Source organism: Elephas maximus, chromosome 24 (assembly GCF_024166365.1).
Source record: "Elephas maximus indicus isolate mEleMax1 chromosome 24, mEleMax1 primary haplotype, whole genome shotgun sequence".
In the NCBI taxonomy this organism is placed as follows: Eukaryota; Metazoa; Chordata; class Mammalia; order Proboscidea; family Elephantidae; genus Elephas; species Elephas maximus.
The window spans coordinates 4,175,005-4,195,396 of record NC_064842.1 but is presented as its reverse complement, the minus strand read 5'-3'; the positions used below and the strand labels follow the sequence as shown (position 1 = coordinate 4,195,396).

At 40.2% G+C, this 20,392-nt stretch overlaps 1 protein-coding gene across 4 annotated transcripts in view; it reads right to left on the bottom strand.

Moving 5' to 3' along the window:
* Positions 1-331: 331 nt before the first annotated feature.
* Positions 332-20,392, bottom strand: part of KCNK2 (potassium two pore domain channel subfamily K member 2) — a 237,172-nt gene continuing 217,111 nt past the window's right edge. For 3 of the 4 annotated variants that reach the window (XM_049868569.1, XM_049868570.1, XM_049868567.1), the window contains exon 7: positions 3,610-4,029. In XM_049868569.1, coding sequence (XP_049724526.1) covers positions 3,712-4,029 — 318 coding nt within the window. In that variant the 3' untranslated portion in view covers positions 3,610-3,711. Of the gene's footprint in view, positions 2,584-3,609; positions 4,030-20,392 lie in introns of those variants that run through there. The other variant, XM_049868568.1, reaches the window with a different exon arrangement.

Sequence of the window (20,392 nt, the reverse complement as noted above, 5' to 3'; positions counted from 1 at the left end):
ATTAGTTTAACCACAAAAAGTGACCCCAAAAGTTTCTATCAAAAGTTATCATCTTTACACCATGCCACCATGGCACTGGCCACATGAGGATGTGCAAGCTGGTATGTTTGTCAATAATAAGACATTGAGTAAACACAAGCTGTAGCAAAATTCATACGATAATGAACCATAATTTTAATAGGGTTGAGTATTCAGAGACATCTTACACTTTATACAAAAGCAATTTTAGAATCACACTTTAATAAGGAACTCACACCACTAAAAAGTTATTATTTTACTAAAAGGGAAAAAAATTAAGAAACAAAAACAAAATTTGACCTAGACCTCCAGTTCTTAGGCATAAACAATTATCTCAAGTCTTCAGAATGTCTAAACTTTTTTTTTTTTTTTTTGGTGTTATATCTAAAATTTCTTTTAGTTTCTTTGGATTTCTAGCTTCAAGAATCAACGAATTCTACCTATTTTTGACACAGGTAGGTGTAATTTACTCTTTCTTATACGCCAGGCATCCCTTACAACTTGAGAAATAAACAAAGCCCAACACGCTAATCTCATTTTATTTTTTGAAGGGGAAACGGCAACTTATTCAACTCCTTCTTCGCTTCAGCAGTTTTACCTTTTTCTGTATTGGAGAAGTAAAATGTAGGGGGAAAAGTGCATGAAATGAACTATGTAGCTAAGTATATGGATTTACATAAAAAAGTGAAAGAACTCCGAGGATCCACGTTAATATTTAGTAGTTGTAAGGTGGATAGAGAGCATTGCCTAGGATCCTTGTCTAAGAACACATATCAGGTTATTCCTGATCCTTGCTAGTTCTAGCACTTAATTTTCCTCCCAATATACTTCCGGGTAAAGCTACTCACTTTTAAACTGGTCCAATGAAGAAATAAACTCACTAGAAAATTGTAGACTATATAAAATTTTTTATCCATATTCTCTCTGCAAAAATTAAATAAAGCTTGAGAAAACAAAACCAAACCCACTGCTGTTGAGTAAATTCTGAATCATAGTGATGCTATAGGACAGAGTAGAACTGCCCTATAGGGTTTCCAAGGCTCAGCTGGTGGATTTGAACTGCTGACCTTTTTGTTAGCAGCCGAATGCTTAACCACCGTGCCACCAGGACTCCTTACTGAGGTGCTTAGAGATGAATAAATAAATTTACGTAAGCTACTGACAAGGTGGAGCTCTGGTGGCACTGTGGCTGAAAGCTATGGCTGCTTACCAAAAGGTCGGCAGTTCAAATCCACCAGCTGCTCCTTGGAAACACTATGGGGCAGCTCTACTCTGTCCTATAGGGTCGCTATGAGTCGGAATCGACTCGATGGCAGTGGATTTGGTTTGGTTTTGGTTACTGACAAGGTATATTGTCCAAATATTTGCAATATGGGGTTTAGAAGACGGGTTTGCAATTTCCTTCTTTAGGCTTCAATATTACTGAAATGCCTGATTTTCTTCTTACGACAGATAACCTTCAGGTGCCTGTGTTCAGCATTCAGTCCACTTCATTGTCAAGACAAATCTAACAGTGATAAAACTGGATATAGATATAATTTACTAGACACAATCTTATGTTTATACGCTATTTTAAAGGTCATATTTCAAAACAGAATTGTAGGATGTTTGCTTTTGATTAGCAGCCACCATTAAGAACATTCCACACGTTTATCAAGAGGGCAGGAATAGCGCATCAAAATCTTCCTTGAAATTGCTAACGAAGAAGCCATAAAAAGCACAGAATGAAAATGACATCCTGGCGCTCTGTTTAGTCAGAGTCAGATCTAAATTCTCGGCAACAAGCAGGAGACTCAGAAAATGCTGGCTTTAAGTACAAACTTTATTCGTCAATACAATTCACAGTTTACGCATGGTGCAGCCCACCATGTGAGCTTTCAGAGCAGGTGCTGAGGAAATGGGTGTAGCTTTCTTTCTAAAAGAGCCTGGCTTTCTAAAATTTTGGTTAGATTTTTTTTTTTTTTAATTTATAAAAGTACCTTCAACAAGTTAACTGAATATTTACATTTCTAGCTTAAATTTAAATTTTGGAAAATAAGCATTTATTTATTTATTTATTTATTTATATGATACTCATGGGCTTGCTTTTTAGGACTTTAATCTGAATGCTGCTTATTCAGATACCAAAAGAAAGAGAGAGAAATCAGTTTTACAATTATATTTTGGGAAATCATTTTTCTTTCCATATTTTAAAAATCATACATACAATGTTCAACAGACCTAAGTATGAAAATAAAGGAAAAGGCAGCAATCTACTGGGTGCTTTTACTGAATTTCTTCTGAATCTTGGAAACATCCAAAGAATTACAGGCTATAAAATTAAACTAAAAATGCTCGTCAGCCTTTTCTATCTAAAAAGAAAAACAAAACCTCTCCAGGTTTAAATTGTGCTATAACCTCTTTTTCTCTAATTTTTTCTCTAACGGCAGAGATGAGTTTCGCCCGCAATCCGCATTTCTCCTCCATGTACAAAGTCACAGTGATCCCAGTTTCAACTGCTCTCACACTCAGTCCCAAATCCAGAGGAACGACTGCAGAAGGCCAAGGCCGCCTCACCTCCCTTCTCTGGCAAAAGTCACACAAGGAAAAAAGTCACATCAGCCTCTTGTACATCAAAAAGCAAATAGATGCTGGCAGTAGAATGTTTATTAGCAAGTGCTTGTAACATCGTTTGCTATCTTCTTTTCATCAGCATGGCCATTTATACCAACTGTCACAAATCATCTTCAGTAACAACCATTTTTAACAGCTTTCTTCTGTCAGATCATTTATATGCATGGATTTTCTTCTTCCGTCTTTTAAAAAAATGTATCTTTATTACTAAATGGTAAATAAATTCCAACTACTGCCAGGAAAAACTGGGGAGCAGCCAATGTAACAGGCCTGGTAATAATTACACGGTATTTATGTACCATTGGTACCTGAGTCAAGTAAATACTCAGAGGGGCCATCATTGCACCTCGTTTCTCTGCAGTGCCTTTAACGCTATGGTTTCTGAGGGCTGCTTCAATGTCCCTCTAACCTGGCATCTATTCGTTCTTCAGGCATCCTCACTTCAGTCATTTTACACACTCTTTCCTACAGGGTGTGGTACTGAAATGGGAGTACTGGGACTGCAGAAGTGAGCCTAGGGGTGGAGTGGGGAAGGAGAACCACACATTAGCTAGGGAGGTTCTGTTTCTTCATAAAATAAGGCACTGACAGAAATTTCTTAGGTAAAAGGATGCATAAGAATTTCTTGCCATTCACAAAAAGAAATGTTGTCATCCATAAATGGTCCATAAATGGTCCATACATCTAGGCTCAGTTAGGTAGACCCTGAAAAGTTAAGGGCTGATCCCTCAAAGCTACATCATTACCAGAAACAATTATAACTCATTCGGAGGCCTTTTGGCACATTAGGAAAAAAGAGGGGAAAACAGTCTGGGCACGAAAAGGCATCAGACGTTGCTTGTTTCCCACTTGTCCAAGGCAGTGGGCCATTCAACAAGCATCATGGAAAAGAGAGTGCTGGCTCAGAATTCCAAATTCTCTTGATGGTAGATGACCATGATGGGTGTTATCTATTTGTTTCCCCCCCGCCCCCCCCGCTTTGAGCTCATGCACAGTTTAAGAAATGCTACCAGCAACAGTCATAAAGAACATAAGGAAGTCCTCACCTATGGCTATGCCTAAGGCTCTTCAAAGACAGAGCTATTTAATGTTCTCAATAACAGCAATCTCTTCACCAGCACAATGTGGTGTCAAACCATTCAGATAAATACTTTCAGTCTTCAGTAAGGGAGGCAAGACATCCCTCTCGCTGGTCAGGTGGTTCACGGACAGGGTCCTCCTACAAGGAGTCAGCTCTTGATTGTTGTTTCCGGCTAGTTCTGCTGAGAGTTTCCGTTTAATGGAGGTGGCACGCTGGAATTTGTCATAAATCTCCACGCTTAGCCGCCTCCTGGTCTCTTTGAATTCGGCTGTGACATTGGCTGTCCACTCAGCGGCATGAGCCCTGAATTCTCCCACCTGGAGCACACATGCAGAGGAAAGAAAGAGACACCAACACGGCGGTGAATGTTCTCTGTGGCTTATCTTTCGTTCATTTCATTTGTGTCCTGAATAAACAATAAAATATTTTGTTTCTATTTTCAGGGAGAGCAAAGAAATGAGAACTGGAAAGTCTATTCTGAGGTCAGCTGGGGAGCGAATGAGTCCAAGGCATAGTTTCTTAATTACTGTTTATAAGAATCAATTAAGGCACACAACTCTCTGAGTGGCCATTTCCTCAGCTGTGAAACAGGCCTCTTCCCCAAGGGATACACGCAGGATGGTGCAGCTATAATCCCTTCCCAGGCAAGCAAAAAACCACAGCTCTGCTGATTGCTGTTTTCAACTCTGATGTGGAAATATAACTAATGTTGTCTAAATTTTTACACTGAAGATTAGAACCAGAAGAGGGTACATGTATGTATGCATGTTTAAACAGCTTCTTACAAATACGTGGGTAGCCATAGATACCAGCTGTGCACGCGTGCACACGTGTGTGTTTACATAAACACAGAATGGCCACTGTTTAAGGATCTTTGGAGGGTGACACACAGCAGGTCAACGCTTCCTCACGCATCCATGGTCATGCATACACACACATCGGATGATCTACTTTTCATTTTAAAAGTTCTTTTATTTATTTATATCGCCCTAACAAAAAATAATTGCTTGTTATCTGAGTCTGGCTCTGAAAAAAGTAAAGCTGGAAAAATGAGAACGTTGTGGCACACATAACTGGCAAGATCAAGCATTCCTTAGCCATGAGGCAACTGAGAGGAAACCTGCAGAGAAGGAGGTGCTAAATTTATAGCAATTTAACTTGGAGACACTTATTCCTGTAAGGGACAATGTTCAACTATACTTAGACATAAAAGTGATTGTTCAATGCTAAATTCTGTGGGTTTTTTTTTTTTTTTTTGAGGGGGAGCGGGGTAGACTCTCAGATTAAAAAGCATAGGCAGTGCTGATCAGTGGTAACAAACATGGGGTTACTGAGAATTGACTCCCTACAAATTCCATACACTCTTTTATTATAAATAAACGCTTCCACAGTTTATGTTTTCTGTTTACTTGTCTGTCTTACTGTTTAAACTAAGTTTTTGGGAGAAGGGCCCATACTTTATTCATTAACAACAACAACAAAACGCATTGCTGTCGAGTCTATTCTGACTCAGTGACGCCATAGGACAGAGTAGAACTGCCCCATAGGGTTTCCAAGGAGGGGCTGATGGATTCGAACTGCTGAAATTTTGGTTAGCAGCCAAGCTCTTAACTACTGCGCAACCAGGGCTCCATTTTTAGTAGATAGAAATTCTTAATTTCTATCTATTAAAGAAAAATCTATTTCCTATCCCCTCCAACTAGAAGGTAAACTTTTTGAGTATCCTCAGCACCTAGAACAGTACCTGCCATGTAGAAGTCTTTCAATAAATACCTGCTAAATGAATATATGTATTATTGAAAATGCATGTTCACTGTCATCTCAGACCTCAATAGTGGCCGTCAGCAATAGGACAGCACATACACCTCCAATCATTTTTTATCTCTCTCTACGGAGACTCAACTGATTTTCTTCCTCCTTCATTATGATCATCATTAATATTTTTGTAAAAGTGGTTTTATATTAAACATAGTTTTGCAAATTGCTTTTTCCACTTAACCAGGTTTAGCTGTCTTTCCATGTTAGTTTCCATTATCCTACCTTGTAGTTTGTATCAGCTGATGAACATTCCACAGGATGTATGGACATGAAATAATTTAAATATTCTCCTATTGATAGATATTTGGGTAGGTTCCTTTTTTTTTTGCTATTAAAATAATACTTCTGTGAATATTCTTATAACTGTATCTTTGCAAAAGTATAAATGTTATCAAAAATGGAGCCATTGAGTCAAATGAGTGAACATTTTCAGTTTTTGTAGACACCGAAATTTTTCTCTGATCCCCATGGTTTTCAGACTCAGTAGGGTTCCCAGTAGCCACACTGTTTGCTCTTTCTGCACATTCAGGTAATCTCTGCCTTTTCATGGCAAAGAAGCACCTGAGTATTGACACCCGGGTAGAAAGTTCTTCAAACATTCTAATCGTCTCTCTATTGAAATTTGAAACTTAAGTGGTTATGATAAATTCAGCAAAGACTGGAAACCTCCCTTGGACTCAATCTGAAGTTTCTTGAGAAGTAAGTTGCACAAAGTCACCATGATCTCTCGGGTTGCCTAATGGCACACACACAAAGCTTTCTGTCTAGGCACGGGCTTCTACAAATTAGTGATTCCTACAAGTTAGGCAAAGGCAAAATGCAAGAAAAGCTCTGACTTATCTGAGTCCATAAACTTCTTTAATTTCTAATCTTTAATTACACTACATCTCTCCCAGAGGCTGGGATTCTTACCCAATGTTGTGGACATATTTTTTGTCAAATTTCTCTAGTGCATCCCAAAGGGTGAAAGGTAACCTCTGGAGATAGCAAGGGCTACAGTAACCAATGGAAATTGTCAGGAAACTGGGGGTTGGGGGTGGGAGAAGGCTTGCATTCTAGCTGTATCATTTATATTTAATCTTTTTGAGCTTCCCATTACTTATCTATAAAATAGGTAATAATAACCTATTTTACAAGAGAAAGAAGTGAAATTAATAGATATAGGCATAAATATTATTAAACTATAAAGGACTATACAATTACAAATTAGCAGTTGCTAATTCCAAGAGAAGAAACTCTGCAGACTCAAAGGCGAAGCCCTTGGATGCTAACCAAAAGGTTGGTGGTTGGAACTCCCACAGCGGCTCCACAGAAGAAAGACCTGGAGATCTGTTCCCATAAAATTACAGCCAAGAAAACCCTATGGGGCAGTTCTACTCTGTCACATGGGGTTGCTGTGAGTCAGAATCAACTCAAGAGCACCAGCCAAGGGTACTTTGAGAGCTTAAAGGAGACTACCACATATAGGAATAAGTGGTAGAAAAATCACCAAATAGAGTAGTCTCCCCGAAATACAGTTCACATTCTCTAAGCAAGCATCCAACAGCAGCACTGCTCAGTTCTGTACATCTCAGCAGAAGGGCCGTGGTTTGCCCAAACCCTAAGTTATAGACATGTTTAAGGCAGCGTGTGCTTTGAGCACCTTGAAGGCAAACATAATAAACACGGGCTGAACAGTCACCCTGGCTAGGTACACTGCTGCATTGCATCAGCCAGAAGAAGGCCAAGGCAAGAAAGTACTCACGTTTACATTTATTATCAGACAAATGGAACTTATTAGTTACACTTACAGTTAAATTGCTAAAAAATTATGATTATTAAAAGTTAGAGTAATACAGTAAAATACAATAATGAATTCATAGTAGAACTCCAAAAACATTTATCATGATAAAAAGGGCTCTCGCTGTTAACACAGGTCTGTATCATGGGATTGCGTACCATTTTCTGTGAGTGTACAGTAGTTACCACGTGCTAGGCATTGCTCTGTAAAAACTTTTAACTTATTTAATGCTTATGACAACTCTATGAGGAGGATCCTATTACACCTCCATTTTACAAAAAAGAAACTGAGGACAGAGAGGTAAAAAAAAAAAAAAAATTGCCTTAACACAGACAGTGATCGTGTGGGAGAGTTGGGATTCCAATGTGGCTGGTCAGGTCTAGCACATTATTCTGCCTCCCCAGGAAAATCTTAGCTTTGTAAGAACTAAACATCTCTGAAGGGCTGCCAGGCAAATCCATATTACATGAAAACCCACCGGATGGCAGAGTACATTAGGTTGAGGGTCCATTGCCTTAATTATACAAACATGCTGGAAAAAATGAAAGCTGACTCATAAATATGTACTAGGTTGACTCATCTAAACCAATAATGGTATCTTTTTCCTCTTTCCTGTGCCCTCTACTTTCTAGTACACTTGATGCTATTAGACTTAGGGACAAAACTGCTCGTTCAAAGCTTGACAATAAGAACAAAAAAAAAGGAAAAAAGAATCTGTCTTTCACACAGATACACACAGATACAAATACAATCAAACTAAGGCAATCAAACAAAGAAGAATTACTCCCATTCCTTTTTAAAAACTATTTTAACCGTATAGAATTGTTTATGATGATGTATTTCTTATTCTTCAAATAACACACAGTGTCCTAAAGTACAGACATTTATCTTTTAGTGGTGATGAAAGTGTATATTTGAACCCAGAAGGTGCTTTTTCTTTTCAAAGAAATTCAAAGCTAAGATTCTAAGAATATCTCATTTATATAAGTAAAATTTCTCTGCATTGAAATGTTAATGCTTGTAATGATCTAGACAATTAAAACGACTCCTTCCAGATTAAAAAGTCTGTTTCACTGGGTTTTTATTAAAAAAAATTTCTGCACTTTAGTCAAATATAATATTTGTTCCTTATAACTTAGCACAGCCAGAGTGCTCCTTGGAAGAATACTGAATACACCATGGACTGCCAGAAGAATGAACAAATATGTCTTGGAAGAAGTACAGCCAGAATGCTCCTTAGAAGCAAGGATGGTGAGACTATGTCTCACATACTTTGGACATGTTATCACCAGTCCCTGGAGGACATCACGCTTTGTAAAGCAGAGGGTCAGTGAAAAAGGCAAAGACCCTCAATGAGATGAATTGACACAGTGGCCACAATAATGGGCTCAAGCACAACAACAATTGTGAGGATAGTGCAGGACTGGGCAGTGTTTTGTTCTGTTGTACACAGGGTCACTATGAGTTGGAACCAACTCGATAGCACCTAGCAACCTACTTCACTTAAGAGGAGCAAAGCTAAGAACCAAAACATGAGCAAAATCAGCTCCTAAAGGATCACAATGGGTGTTTCTGCAGCTCATGCAGTTGACTCAAGGAAGAGCCCTTCACTGGGATTCCAACTATCTCAACTTTCACACAGTCCTTGCAGCCCAGGTGATCTGATTTGTAAAGAAGGAAAGGAATGCAGAACTATGAAAAGATAGACCGATAATCACGTGGCATGAGAGCTGACAGGATAGTAAGAAACGAGAAAGAAAAGTCATTTTTCAGATTTACACAAGAACTCATCCCCATCACCGTCAATAAAGAAACAAAAAAATGAAACGACACCTCGTCTGGGTCATTTAGTAGAGTCACCGAGAGTCCCATAGACAAGAAAGGTGGGTAAACCACTTCTATTCACAAAGATGTTCACCGGCCCTCAACTCAAGTGAAACTGCAGACAAGGGTATAAGAGAGAAGGAAAGGTATGGTTTTCAGTTTAGGAAGGTTTTCATTAGAAGTGACTAAAACAAACAAAAAGATTTTGGTGATCTAGTGGTTGGAAACATCAGTGAATAACATTAGTAGTAGTTTATTAATGTTAAAAGAGAAGGGGGGCTGCAGAAGGATAAGGAACTAATGAAGGAGGACAGATGGAAGAAGCACTGCAGGAACTGTACCTATGCATGAGTGAGAGAGAGAAGAGACAGGAAGAGGCAGGCTGGTTTAACCAGTATATCACGAGCAAGGGCAGGAAGCAACATGCATATTCCATGGCCAACTCAATGGCACCTAACAACACCTGAGATCCCAGAACCCAGTGCCGTTGAGTTGATTCCGACTCATAGCGACCTCATAGGACAGAGTAGAACTGCCCCATAGAGTTTCCAAGGAACGCCTGGTGGATTGGAACTGCCAACCCTGAGATAGTAACTACTTATATTAAATTAGAAATTCTCTTGGGCTACATTAGGGTTGTAATGGATTGAGTTGTATTCCCCGCAAAAGACATGTTGAAGTCCTAGGCCCGAGTACCTGTGTACATGATCTTGTTTGGAAATAGGGTCTTTAAAGATGTTATCAGTTAAATTAACGTAAGGCCGTACTGGAGTGGGGTAGGTCCTAATCCAACATAAGTGGTGTCTTTATAGAAAGCGGAGAAGAGGCACAAGTGTAGAGACACAGAGAGGACAGCCTATGAAGATGGAGGCAGAGATTGGAGTTACACTGCTGTAGCCTGAGGCTACCAGAAGCTGGGAAAGACAAAGAAAGACCTTATCCTAGAGCCTTTGGAGAGGGAATGGCTCTGCTGACACCCTAAATTTGGACTTCTTTCCTCCAGAACTGTGTTGTTTTAAGCCACCCATTTTTGGGTACTTGTTATGGCAGTTCTAGGAAACTAACACAAGGATCATCTGTTATTTTTACCTATCGCACTCTCTACTTCCCTAGTATCACTCTCATCCCCATGTATTATAATTACTGGCTTCATTGCTATCCTGGCTTCCTGGCAGTAGAGGGAAAATATCTGCCACCTTCTGCTCAGTATTCCCAGCACCTAGAGGAGTATACAGACTGGGCATTCAATAAGTACTTGCTAAACAAATGAATGAATGAATGCCAGAAAATCAATCATGTTTTCACTGCGTGCTCAAGTAAAAAGATCTGCTTCCTGACCAACTCTGTTGGATTAATCCCGTTCCTCTCAGCAGGAAGATGTAGCCAATGAATAAAATTTATTCACAGCTAGGTCTATTCATAGGAAAAGTTCAGAATATATTTCCACAAACTTTTTAGTCTATGTAGAGCCTCCTCTTTATTCCAAGAAGCCTCTGATGCTATTGAATCTTGGCCTCAATGGGAAGGACCGGATACCTGTTGCACAGCTCCTTTAAGTCAGCTTTCCTTTTCTCTCCCTTCTCCCTGCCATATTCTTCCACTTACCAGTCTCCTAACCCTGAGGACTATGAAGCCGTTTTGGCCCCTCCCACCACTTGCAGGAAATACCTGTCCACAGGTGTTCCAGAACCTGCTCTTCACGTCCTTGATGGAATTTTCAACCTTTAAAGCTAGAGAAGGGCTAGCGGAATTGCACTTTCGGAGAACTGCTAACATCTCCATCACCAACTCAAAACATTTATTAAGCACTGTCATGGATTGAATTGTGTTCCCCAACTAAGCACTGTCATGGATTGAATTGTGTTCCCCAACTAAGCACTGTCATGGATTGAATTGTGTTCCCCAACTAAGCACTGTCATGGATTGAATTGTGTTCCCCCCAAATATCTGTCAACTTAGCTGGGCCATGATTCTCAGTATTGTGTGATTTTCCTGTGTGCTGTAAATCCTATCACTATGGTGTAATAAAATGGACTATCACCAATTATATTGATGAGGTCTACAAGATTAGGTAGTGTCTTAAGCCAATCTCTTTTGAGATATAAAAGAGAGATGCGAGCAGAGAGACATGGGGACCTCTTACCACCAAGAAAGCAGTGTCGGGAGCAGAGCGTGTCCTTTGGACTCGAGGGTCCTGAGCTGAGCTGCTCCCAGACCAAAGGAAGACTGATGACAAGGACCTTCCTCCAGAGCCGACAGAGAGAGAAAGTCTTCCCCTGGAGCCGGCACCCTGAACTTGGACTTCTAGCCTACTGGATTGTGAGACAATCAACTTCTCTTTGTTAAAGCCATCCACATGTGGTATTTCTGTTATAGTAGCACTAGAAGACTAAGACAAGCACCTAATAGATTTTCAAGGTAACGAGTTCCCTTTGATTACAGAGGCCCAATATTCACCCTTCCCACCAATAGTGGTTCCAAACCTACGGTCCTCAGGGTCTCTAAAGTACCTCAGATAATGCCAAGAAGGTCCTTGAAATTGTAGCAATATGGTTTAAAAAAAAAAGAACTCACTGTACTCCAGCTCTTTCAGGACAATTTTGCTAAATCACATAAGACCGATAAGATGGCCTATATAGTGTGAAAGTTCACTGTTCTAGAAGCTTGCAATTTACAACACTTACAGTAAGCTCATTTGTAACCACATGGAGTACTTATCACTCCACTGACTCCAATCAACCAACTATATGGCTGACTCCTTGAGGGTAAGGATCACTGTCCTATTTCCCATCATGCTCCCTTTCCTTCCCACCAACTCCACGTTGCTGCATCGCAGGCTCTGCTCTGAGAATAGTAATTTAATGAAACAAGTTTAGTCTCCCAAACTCGATGGCAAGCTTAATGACAGAGACGGTGCATTCTGTTTATGTCTTCTCCGCATGAAGTTACACAGCACGGTAATCTGAATAAACTAGACAACCGCGTGGTTTCTAACTGGGGACATCTGCCTGGCACTGCCCTCTTCCCGCACAAACACACTCGGGAGTTCTCATTTGAAGCTGATCTTGCATAAATTCTATCTCAGTGTGTGCTGGTACAGACTGAAGAGAAAGCACCTTGTAAAGCAATTTTAATAATCACTAAAATATTTACATTCTTAGATAAACTCAATAACTAATACTAATTTATTCTGGGCAAAAATTTCCACCAAAGGAAAAAGTAAGTCTGTAATGAGATATTCTCTGAGCACTACTTTTTAATAGCATGAGGACTAAACAATGTCCAGTCCTGTGTCATCCCCGTGATTGGCTGCAGATCAGACTGCTGTGGTCCCTAGGGTTTCCACTGGCTGATTTTTGGAAGTAGATCCCCAGGCCGTTCTTCCCAGTCCAGCTGTGTCTGGAAGTTCCACTGAAACCTCTTCAGCACCACAGCAACACACAACCTTCACTGACAGATGGCTGATGGCTGTGCGTGAGGTTCCTTGGCCAGGAGTCAAGCCCAGGTCTTCTGCATGGAAGACAATAATTCTTCCACCAAACCATCAGCACTCCACAAATCAGCCATAGAGACTATTGTTTACTATTATGATTCTAGTAGGCAAATCGAAAAAGAAAACAAAATTATATCTACATCCTGGTCTACGTTCTGATTACACCCAAAATAATGAATGGGTGTAGGCAAAGATAGGTCCCTTGGTGGCACAAATGGTTTGTGCTCGACTACTAGCCTAAAGGTTGTGAGTTCAAACCCACCCAGTGGTAATTTGGAGAAAAGGCCTGGAAATCCACTTCTGTTAAGATTACAGGCAAGAAAACTCTGTGAAGTAGTTCTTCTCTGTAACACATGTGGCTGCCATGAATTAGAATCAACTTGACAGCAACTAACAACAACAACATAAAGATATTAAAAGTATGTAAAAATGGAAACTGAATTTCAACAATCACCCATTGATTATCTACTACATACAAGGCCTTGGGCTTGGACCCAGCTTTTATGAGGTACGAAAATTGAGGAGTTTTTGTTTTTCCGTTTAAAACTTGCCTTTCTGGTGTCATTACACTAGCTGCCCAGATGCAGTGTATGGCACACTCAGCTCTGAAGAGACCTGGGGAGGGTGAGATCTACTTACTGCTATTCATTTACCCAGTACCATCTACGTGTCAGCGCTGGCTGTGGTGGTCACCCAGAGTCTTTCTCTTCCAGATTTCAAAGTAAAATAATACCTTGAAGGATTCTTTAACATTATTTAAAAAAAAAAAAAGATTAATTGAGAATGAGTCTATCTTGCCGAATCAGAGCTCTACACCGTTTGTTGCTGTTGTTAGATGTCATTGAGTTGGTTCCGACTCAGACAAACCCTATGTACAACAGAACCAAAGGCTGCCTGGCTACACTTTACCAAACTATAATTCATTCTACTTTACTGAATACCTAGGTGTGAAGAAAGGGCAATTCCCTGTCTTGATTTTCTTATATTTTTAATTATTTATCTTCTGAAACTCTCGTTATCTCTAGCCTGGGGTAATCTTCATTGGAACAGTCATTTCTTCTAACAGTGTAACATAACCTCAAGACAATGTTCAGTTTTCTTAGCTTGAAAAATTAAACAAAATCAGTTTTTAAATGCATGGTCTTTGTCAACTGCCGTTTCTAAGGAGATCGTTTTCCTCTCAACAGTTTTGCAAAATGTTTTTCTCAGAAAGCAAAGCTAATTTGTGAGGAGCAAACTTTCTTATACTTTCATTTGTCCTCTGATCCGTTTCTGAGCCAGGCTTCTGTGGCAGGAAGACATATGATCTTACTCTACTTTTGATAAGAGATATGGCTTCCAGGGTGACTTCCACCTACATACGTTTTCTCTCCATGGCAGAAGTAACTGCCCCCACCAGCCATGGTTACCTGGAATGTCACTGTTGAATCTTAGCTACTGCAAAGTAGATTCCACAATTAAAAGGTAAGGCTATCGCGTCAGTTCTGTTTTCCATAAAGTAAAACAAATAATTATCAAAAGGTAGGCCATTTTTTAAGAATTTTAAATCTGCTATGTAATTTGTCTATATGAACCTGGAAAAATCCCCCTGTGATCATTAAGGTTATGTGTCAACTTGGCTGGGCCATGATTCTCAGTGGTTTGGCAGTTATGGTGTACTCTGGTAGTCACATATAATAACCTGATTACCTCCATGATGGGATCTGCTGTGAGCAGCAAATCAGCTGAAAGGGAGTTTTCTTGGGGGTGTGGCCTACCTTGAATATAAGTGAACTCTCTGGCAAGGCTTGTGGGCACTGCATCCTGCAGCTGGCTCCTGTTCATCTGACCTCCGGTTCTTGGGACTGGAGCTAGCAGCTTACCTGGCATCCTGCCTACCAATCTTGGGATCTGTCGATCTTCGCAGTCTGTGAGCTACAGCCTTGCTGTCTGCCTTGGGTTTGCCAGCCCCTGAGGCTACATGAATCAGGTGAAGCTTCCAGCCTGACCTATGGATTTGGGATGTTCCAGCCTCTGCAACCACGTGAGCAATTTCCTTAATATAAATCTGTATATATAGTTATATGCTTTACTAGTTTTGCCTCTCTAGAGATTCCAGCCAAAGACACCCCCAAATTTAGAATAACTCTGACCTAAATTATTTGTTCATTGACCATAACTCTCTATTTCACTTTTACATTCAGAGCCACCCAAAGCTTGGTCCCCTGAACATCTCTTAAACCCTCCTCTGTCTCTCCAGTTTAGGTTCTCTGATTGAGCTACACACCCGACAGCATCGCTTTTACGTTTGTCAACTACCTGTTATCTTTGAGACTTCTCTATTCTTTTTATGGAGTTTTGGTGTCTAGACATGAAGAGAGGAATAAAAATCTAAATTTTCTAATATTTTATATTGTCCATTTCTAAAAACAAACGGCAGCAGCATTGTTCCAATTATTTGTGGTTAGCTACCTTAGAGTGGAAATTCGTGGTATGATTTGAACACTCAGTGACAGCAGCTCTGCCAGCCTTCTGTGGTGAGAGAGAATTCAAACTTTGTTTCTCTTAAAGCCCCGTCCACCAGTCTTATCCTCTGAATTACTCCCTTATGGTTCTTAAGTCAGGTACCAACCCCAAACCAAACCAGCTGCAATCAGGCTGACTCCTATCCATGGCGACCCCACGTGTTTCAGGGTAGAACTGTGCTCAGTAGGGTTTTCAATGACTGTGACCTTTTCAAAGGAGATTGTCAGGGCTTTCTCCCAAGGTGCCTCTGGGTGGATACAAACTGCTAACTTCTCAACGAGTGGCTAAGCACTTAACTGCCTGCACCACCCAGGGACTTTCATTTCAGGTAAAAGACCATTTTTTTTGCATCCTACAATCATATTCTAGTCATTTTCCTCCTTCCAGATCTTATCCTACCTAAGTGACTTCACTTTCTTTTCTCATTTTACTAACGAGGACTAACAGTCACTTTTATAGGTAACCCAGTTCCTTTCCCAGACTCATAACTGGTTGGGAATGTTTCTCTGAAACTTTGTATCTTGCGAGGTTTTTCCAATGGCCAACAGTCAACTTAAGTATTGGATAATACTTGCAAGAGCTTCAACATTTCTTAAAATAATTCTATTTATGTGTGGATATCATCATTGTTTGGATGTGGGCAGAGTAACAAGCAGAGAAACTTGGCCCCAAGGGACGCCTTCAAAAGCACCCGAAGCAAAGCTAAACATTTAGGATTTGATGACCACTGAGTCATCTTCTCCACCAAGAATAAAACTAAAAAGGTTTTTCTCACCTTTGACCAATGCACTTTCCTGTTCCTTACGACAGTGGGGTTTTAATTTATGGTTCTCAGTCCTCAGATGCTCATACACCTTAATGTTTTGAGGAAAGTTAAATACTAAAAGAAGCGAGCTGGGTTGAGAACATCCCTGTGGTTAAATCGGTACAGAGAATGGTAAGCTTACTTTGCATTCCAATTTCTGAGGTTGCCTGGACTATAATTCCTAACAATTATCATTAATTCATTTTCTGAAGTATTGACATTTCATTGCATTGTTGAACTGTGCTGTTAAAAGAACAATTCAAATTACTCTCTTTACCACTTAAAAAAAAACTAAAAGGATTACTTGCATGCCCCATTATCTTGACAAAACAGTACATGATTTTTTTTTTTTCCTGGTTTTCAGGAAAGTATATGTAATATTCATATGGTTTCCTTTATCTAAGCTGCTTTTTTTAGTGAACAATTTCTCCACAATTCTTAATAGCACACACATTAACATCTTTGTGTGAGGACTACATACAACAGTTTTTAATAAAAACAATGTCAAGAAAAATACTAACACCATAAGCTTAAATAGAATCTTCTAAAATTTTCAAAGTGTTACATACAATGCTGACTGCCTTCGTGATGAGGTGGGGCTGCAAAGCCAGACAGACACTTGTGGTGGAGTGAGCGCAACTTCTCGTTTTTGTCCCTGTCGAAGAGCGGCTGGATGTGCTGGGAATTCTCCTTACTGGCCTGGTGTTTGGATTCCTTTAACAATCCATTTTATGGGGCTCACCCGACTCTGTAACATTTTTCTTTTTGAGGGGGAAATTCTTACACAATATCATTTTCCTTGTTGTAAAAATGGGGGCATGGAAAAATATAGAACAATATAAAATAATTTATGTACTTTTAATAAAATTCCACACACTTTAATATGATTCCCCCCCCCCCCGCCGAAAAAAAGAAAACCAAGCCAGTTGCCATCGCAACTCATAGAAACTCTATAGGATAAAGTACAGCTGCTCCGTAAGGTTTCCAAGGAGCGACTGGTAGATTCGAACTGCTGACCTTTTGGTTAGCAGCCGAGCTCTTAACCATGGTGCCACCAGGGGTCCTTAATATGATTGAGTTATAGTAACCAGCTATTTAATGTGGAAACACTGTGAATACTACTGTCTGGTGAGGAGGGCTATAGTGATGGGTAGTAATCATTTGTTAGTTTAAGTTCTTAAGGTGTGTAGCTGTGCATAAAATACCAAGTCTAAAGTAACGCCTGAATGAGGGGGTAGGTTCTAACCTTAAAGGCTTTCCCTATAAAGTGTGACCGTTGTATACTTCGATAAAATCAAACATTCAATCATGTTTCAAAACTTATTCAGGAAGCCTATATTTAGCAGTAGCTAACTTACCCCAAAAGGGCACTTTATGTGCACTCCAGGAATACGGGCCACCGCCAGGCCAGGGCTGGACGTGTGCCTTCTTCACATTTGCACTCTGGCACCCATCGCAAGGCCACCCAACAGAGTTTTAAAAAAACTAAATTGTGTAGATAAAATTAACTGCTTAAAAACAAAAGCCTATATGCCCTAAACCTATAGTAATAGTTAAATCAAATATACCAATGGTCAAAAATCCAGTTAAGTAGGTAAACTGGAGGTGATTATTTTAAAACTTGAACCCATTCAATTCAGTTTGTATTCATGAAATGTAAGCATGTTGGAAAGTACTCTTTTTTCTATGAAAGTCAAGGGAAACATTATTTAGGCTTCCAGGGTCCAACCGGTCTGTTTTCGGATGCTTTGTCAGATCTGTGTCAGTGCGAGTTAGACATGAGCTGCTGGAGAGTTTGAGAGTGAAAAAGGTGAGACGTGAGCAATAAAGACATGAGAAAACAAGTTTTCACTTTGTTCTTTGTTGCTGCTGTTTTCTGGGTTAACACATTGATCACTGAATATAGGCTTTATTGGTTTAAAAAAAAAGTTAAAAAATTTAAACTTGGCATAATGGTATACGGGAAAAATATCCCATAGGTCTAAGAAGATCAAGGAAAACTCCCAATTCTTCTCTTGTAAACTTTCTCATGTACAATTGCACGGGTGTGGGTGTGGTTCAGCTTTTGCAAAAATCCTCTAAAGTCACTGAAGACCCACGCATGGCTGTTCACTCTGACACTGGATGAGAGGCAGAGGCAGCAACAGAAATACGAAGCCCACAGATATTCCCTAAGAATTGCTTCAGATTGGGGAAAGAGTAAGCAATGCGAATTTGCACATACTACGTTACTGTTTTTGCAGTTTGTCTTTTTCTCCTAACTCCTTAAGATAATATCATCTAAGGACAGTAAAACATCTAGGAGGACAAGCACAATCTCCATCATTTGCACAAAAGCAGCGGCTCTTTTGTAAAGACAGGTGACCACCAGCCCCGGTGCTAGTACAGGTGTGCAGTCCATGCCAGGGGCCACCGGCCATTGTGGCTGCTGAGCACTTAAAATGTGGCTGGTTCGATCCGAGATGTGCTCCAGTATACTATGTATATAGATTTTTTTTTTAACTTTATTATGCTTTAGGTAAAAGTTCATAGCACAAATTAATTTCTCATTCAAAAATTTATACGAATTATTTTGTGACATTTGTTGCAATCCCCGGGATGTGTCAGTACTCTCCCCCTTTCCACCCTGGCTCGTCTAGTTTTCTTGCCCCTTCCTGCCTTCTCTTCTTTGCTTTTGGGCAGGTGTTGCTCATTTGGTCTCTATATACCAGATTATGAAAACATAATAAGAAATAAGATGTAAAGTGTCTCATTCATAATACTTTTTACATGATCCAATATTTACATTTCAAAATGACAATAATTTTGATATATTGGGTTAAATAAAATATATTACTAAAATTAATTTTACCTGTTTTTTCTTTTTCACTTTTTAAATGAAAAACCCAAACCAAACCCTGTTGCCATCAAGTTGATTCCAACTCATAGTGACCCTCTAGGACAGAGGAGAACTGCCTCATAGAGTTTCCAAGGAGGGCCCGGTGGATTCAAACTGTCAACCTTTTAGTTAGCAGCCATAGCACTTAACCTCTATGCCATCAGATTTTCCTTTTTTTTTTTTTTTAATGAGGCCACTAGAAAACTTTAAATTACATATGTGCCTTGCATTTGTGCCTTATATTTCTATTATATATGCATATATAAAATATGTTATATATATAATATTTCTATTGGACGGAGAATGCCCTTTGATCACCATCTTTAAATACAATGAAAAAGAATCGTGCTCTCATCCTTTTTTGAATGTGTAAGAAAAATGATATTTTCAATTGCCTCATATGCATGCAAAAGCTGGACAATGAATAAGGAAGACTGAAGAACTGACACTTTTGAATTGTAGTTTTGGCAAAGAATACTGACTATACCACGGACTGCCAGAAGAACAAACAGATCTGTCTTAGAAGAAGTAGAGCCAGAATTCTCCTCAGAGCAAGGATGGCAAGACTTCCTCTCACATACTTTGGACATGTTATCTGGAGGGACCAGTCCCTGTAGAAGGACATTATGCTTGGTAAAGTAGAGGGTCAGTGAAAAAGAGGAGGACCCTCAGTGAGATGGACTGACACAGTGGCTGCACAGTGACACAGCAACAATTATGAGGATGGAGCAGAACTGGAAAGTGTTTGTTTTGTTGTACATAGGGTTGCCGCGAGTGGGAACCGACTCGACGAAGTGTTCGCTGCACACTGAGCAAGTGTTCACAGCTGCCTTTCCCCGGCTGAGTTTAGCGCCGCCAAATGAGCTCCACAGAGATGCTGCTCGCTGTGTGGTGACATGCTGTCTTATAGGTGTGCCTCTGTATTTCAGTTAGCCTGGTTGAAGTGTAGTGAGGCTGCCTAAGAAACAGAGCAGACAGAAAATAAAGAGGGAACAGAAATGCTGAGAATGTGACAGCAAGGCGTGGGTAGCCCCCACCCTAGTGGAGTGCCAAGGCTAGCCCTGAGGTCTGCAGTGCTCAGTCTCCCCAGCTGTGTCCACTGAGGGCTTGTGAATGCAGAATTTAGTGGAGAACATACCCCTGACTGCAAGGATAAAACACAGGAAGACTCCTTTGTGAAAGGGAGTCAAGGAGCTGTACGTCAGCACAGCTTCAACGAATGCTTCTACTCGGTACCAGGAAGGGAGCTTGGTGGACACACGCCCCCTCGCCTGTGGCAATCGGCGCTGCCCAGTGCATCCGCTTATACTACATGAAAAGAAAAGGTCTCTGCCAAGGAAGACAATGCGAGGGCATCCCTTCGTGCCCAGTGCTGATCTTCTCGGGCGGGCCGGCTTTCATACATGGAACGGATTACATCACGGTATGCTTTGGAGAACATGACTGAGCTATTTTTGTCTGTATCCATTTAACAGAGAGCTGTGTCATAATGAGTTTCTATTATAGCCTGGGTCTGGCCATTTTATGAAGCCTGTATTACATCATGGCGACCCACACGTGTCAGACTTGAACTGCTC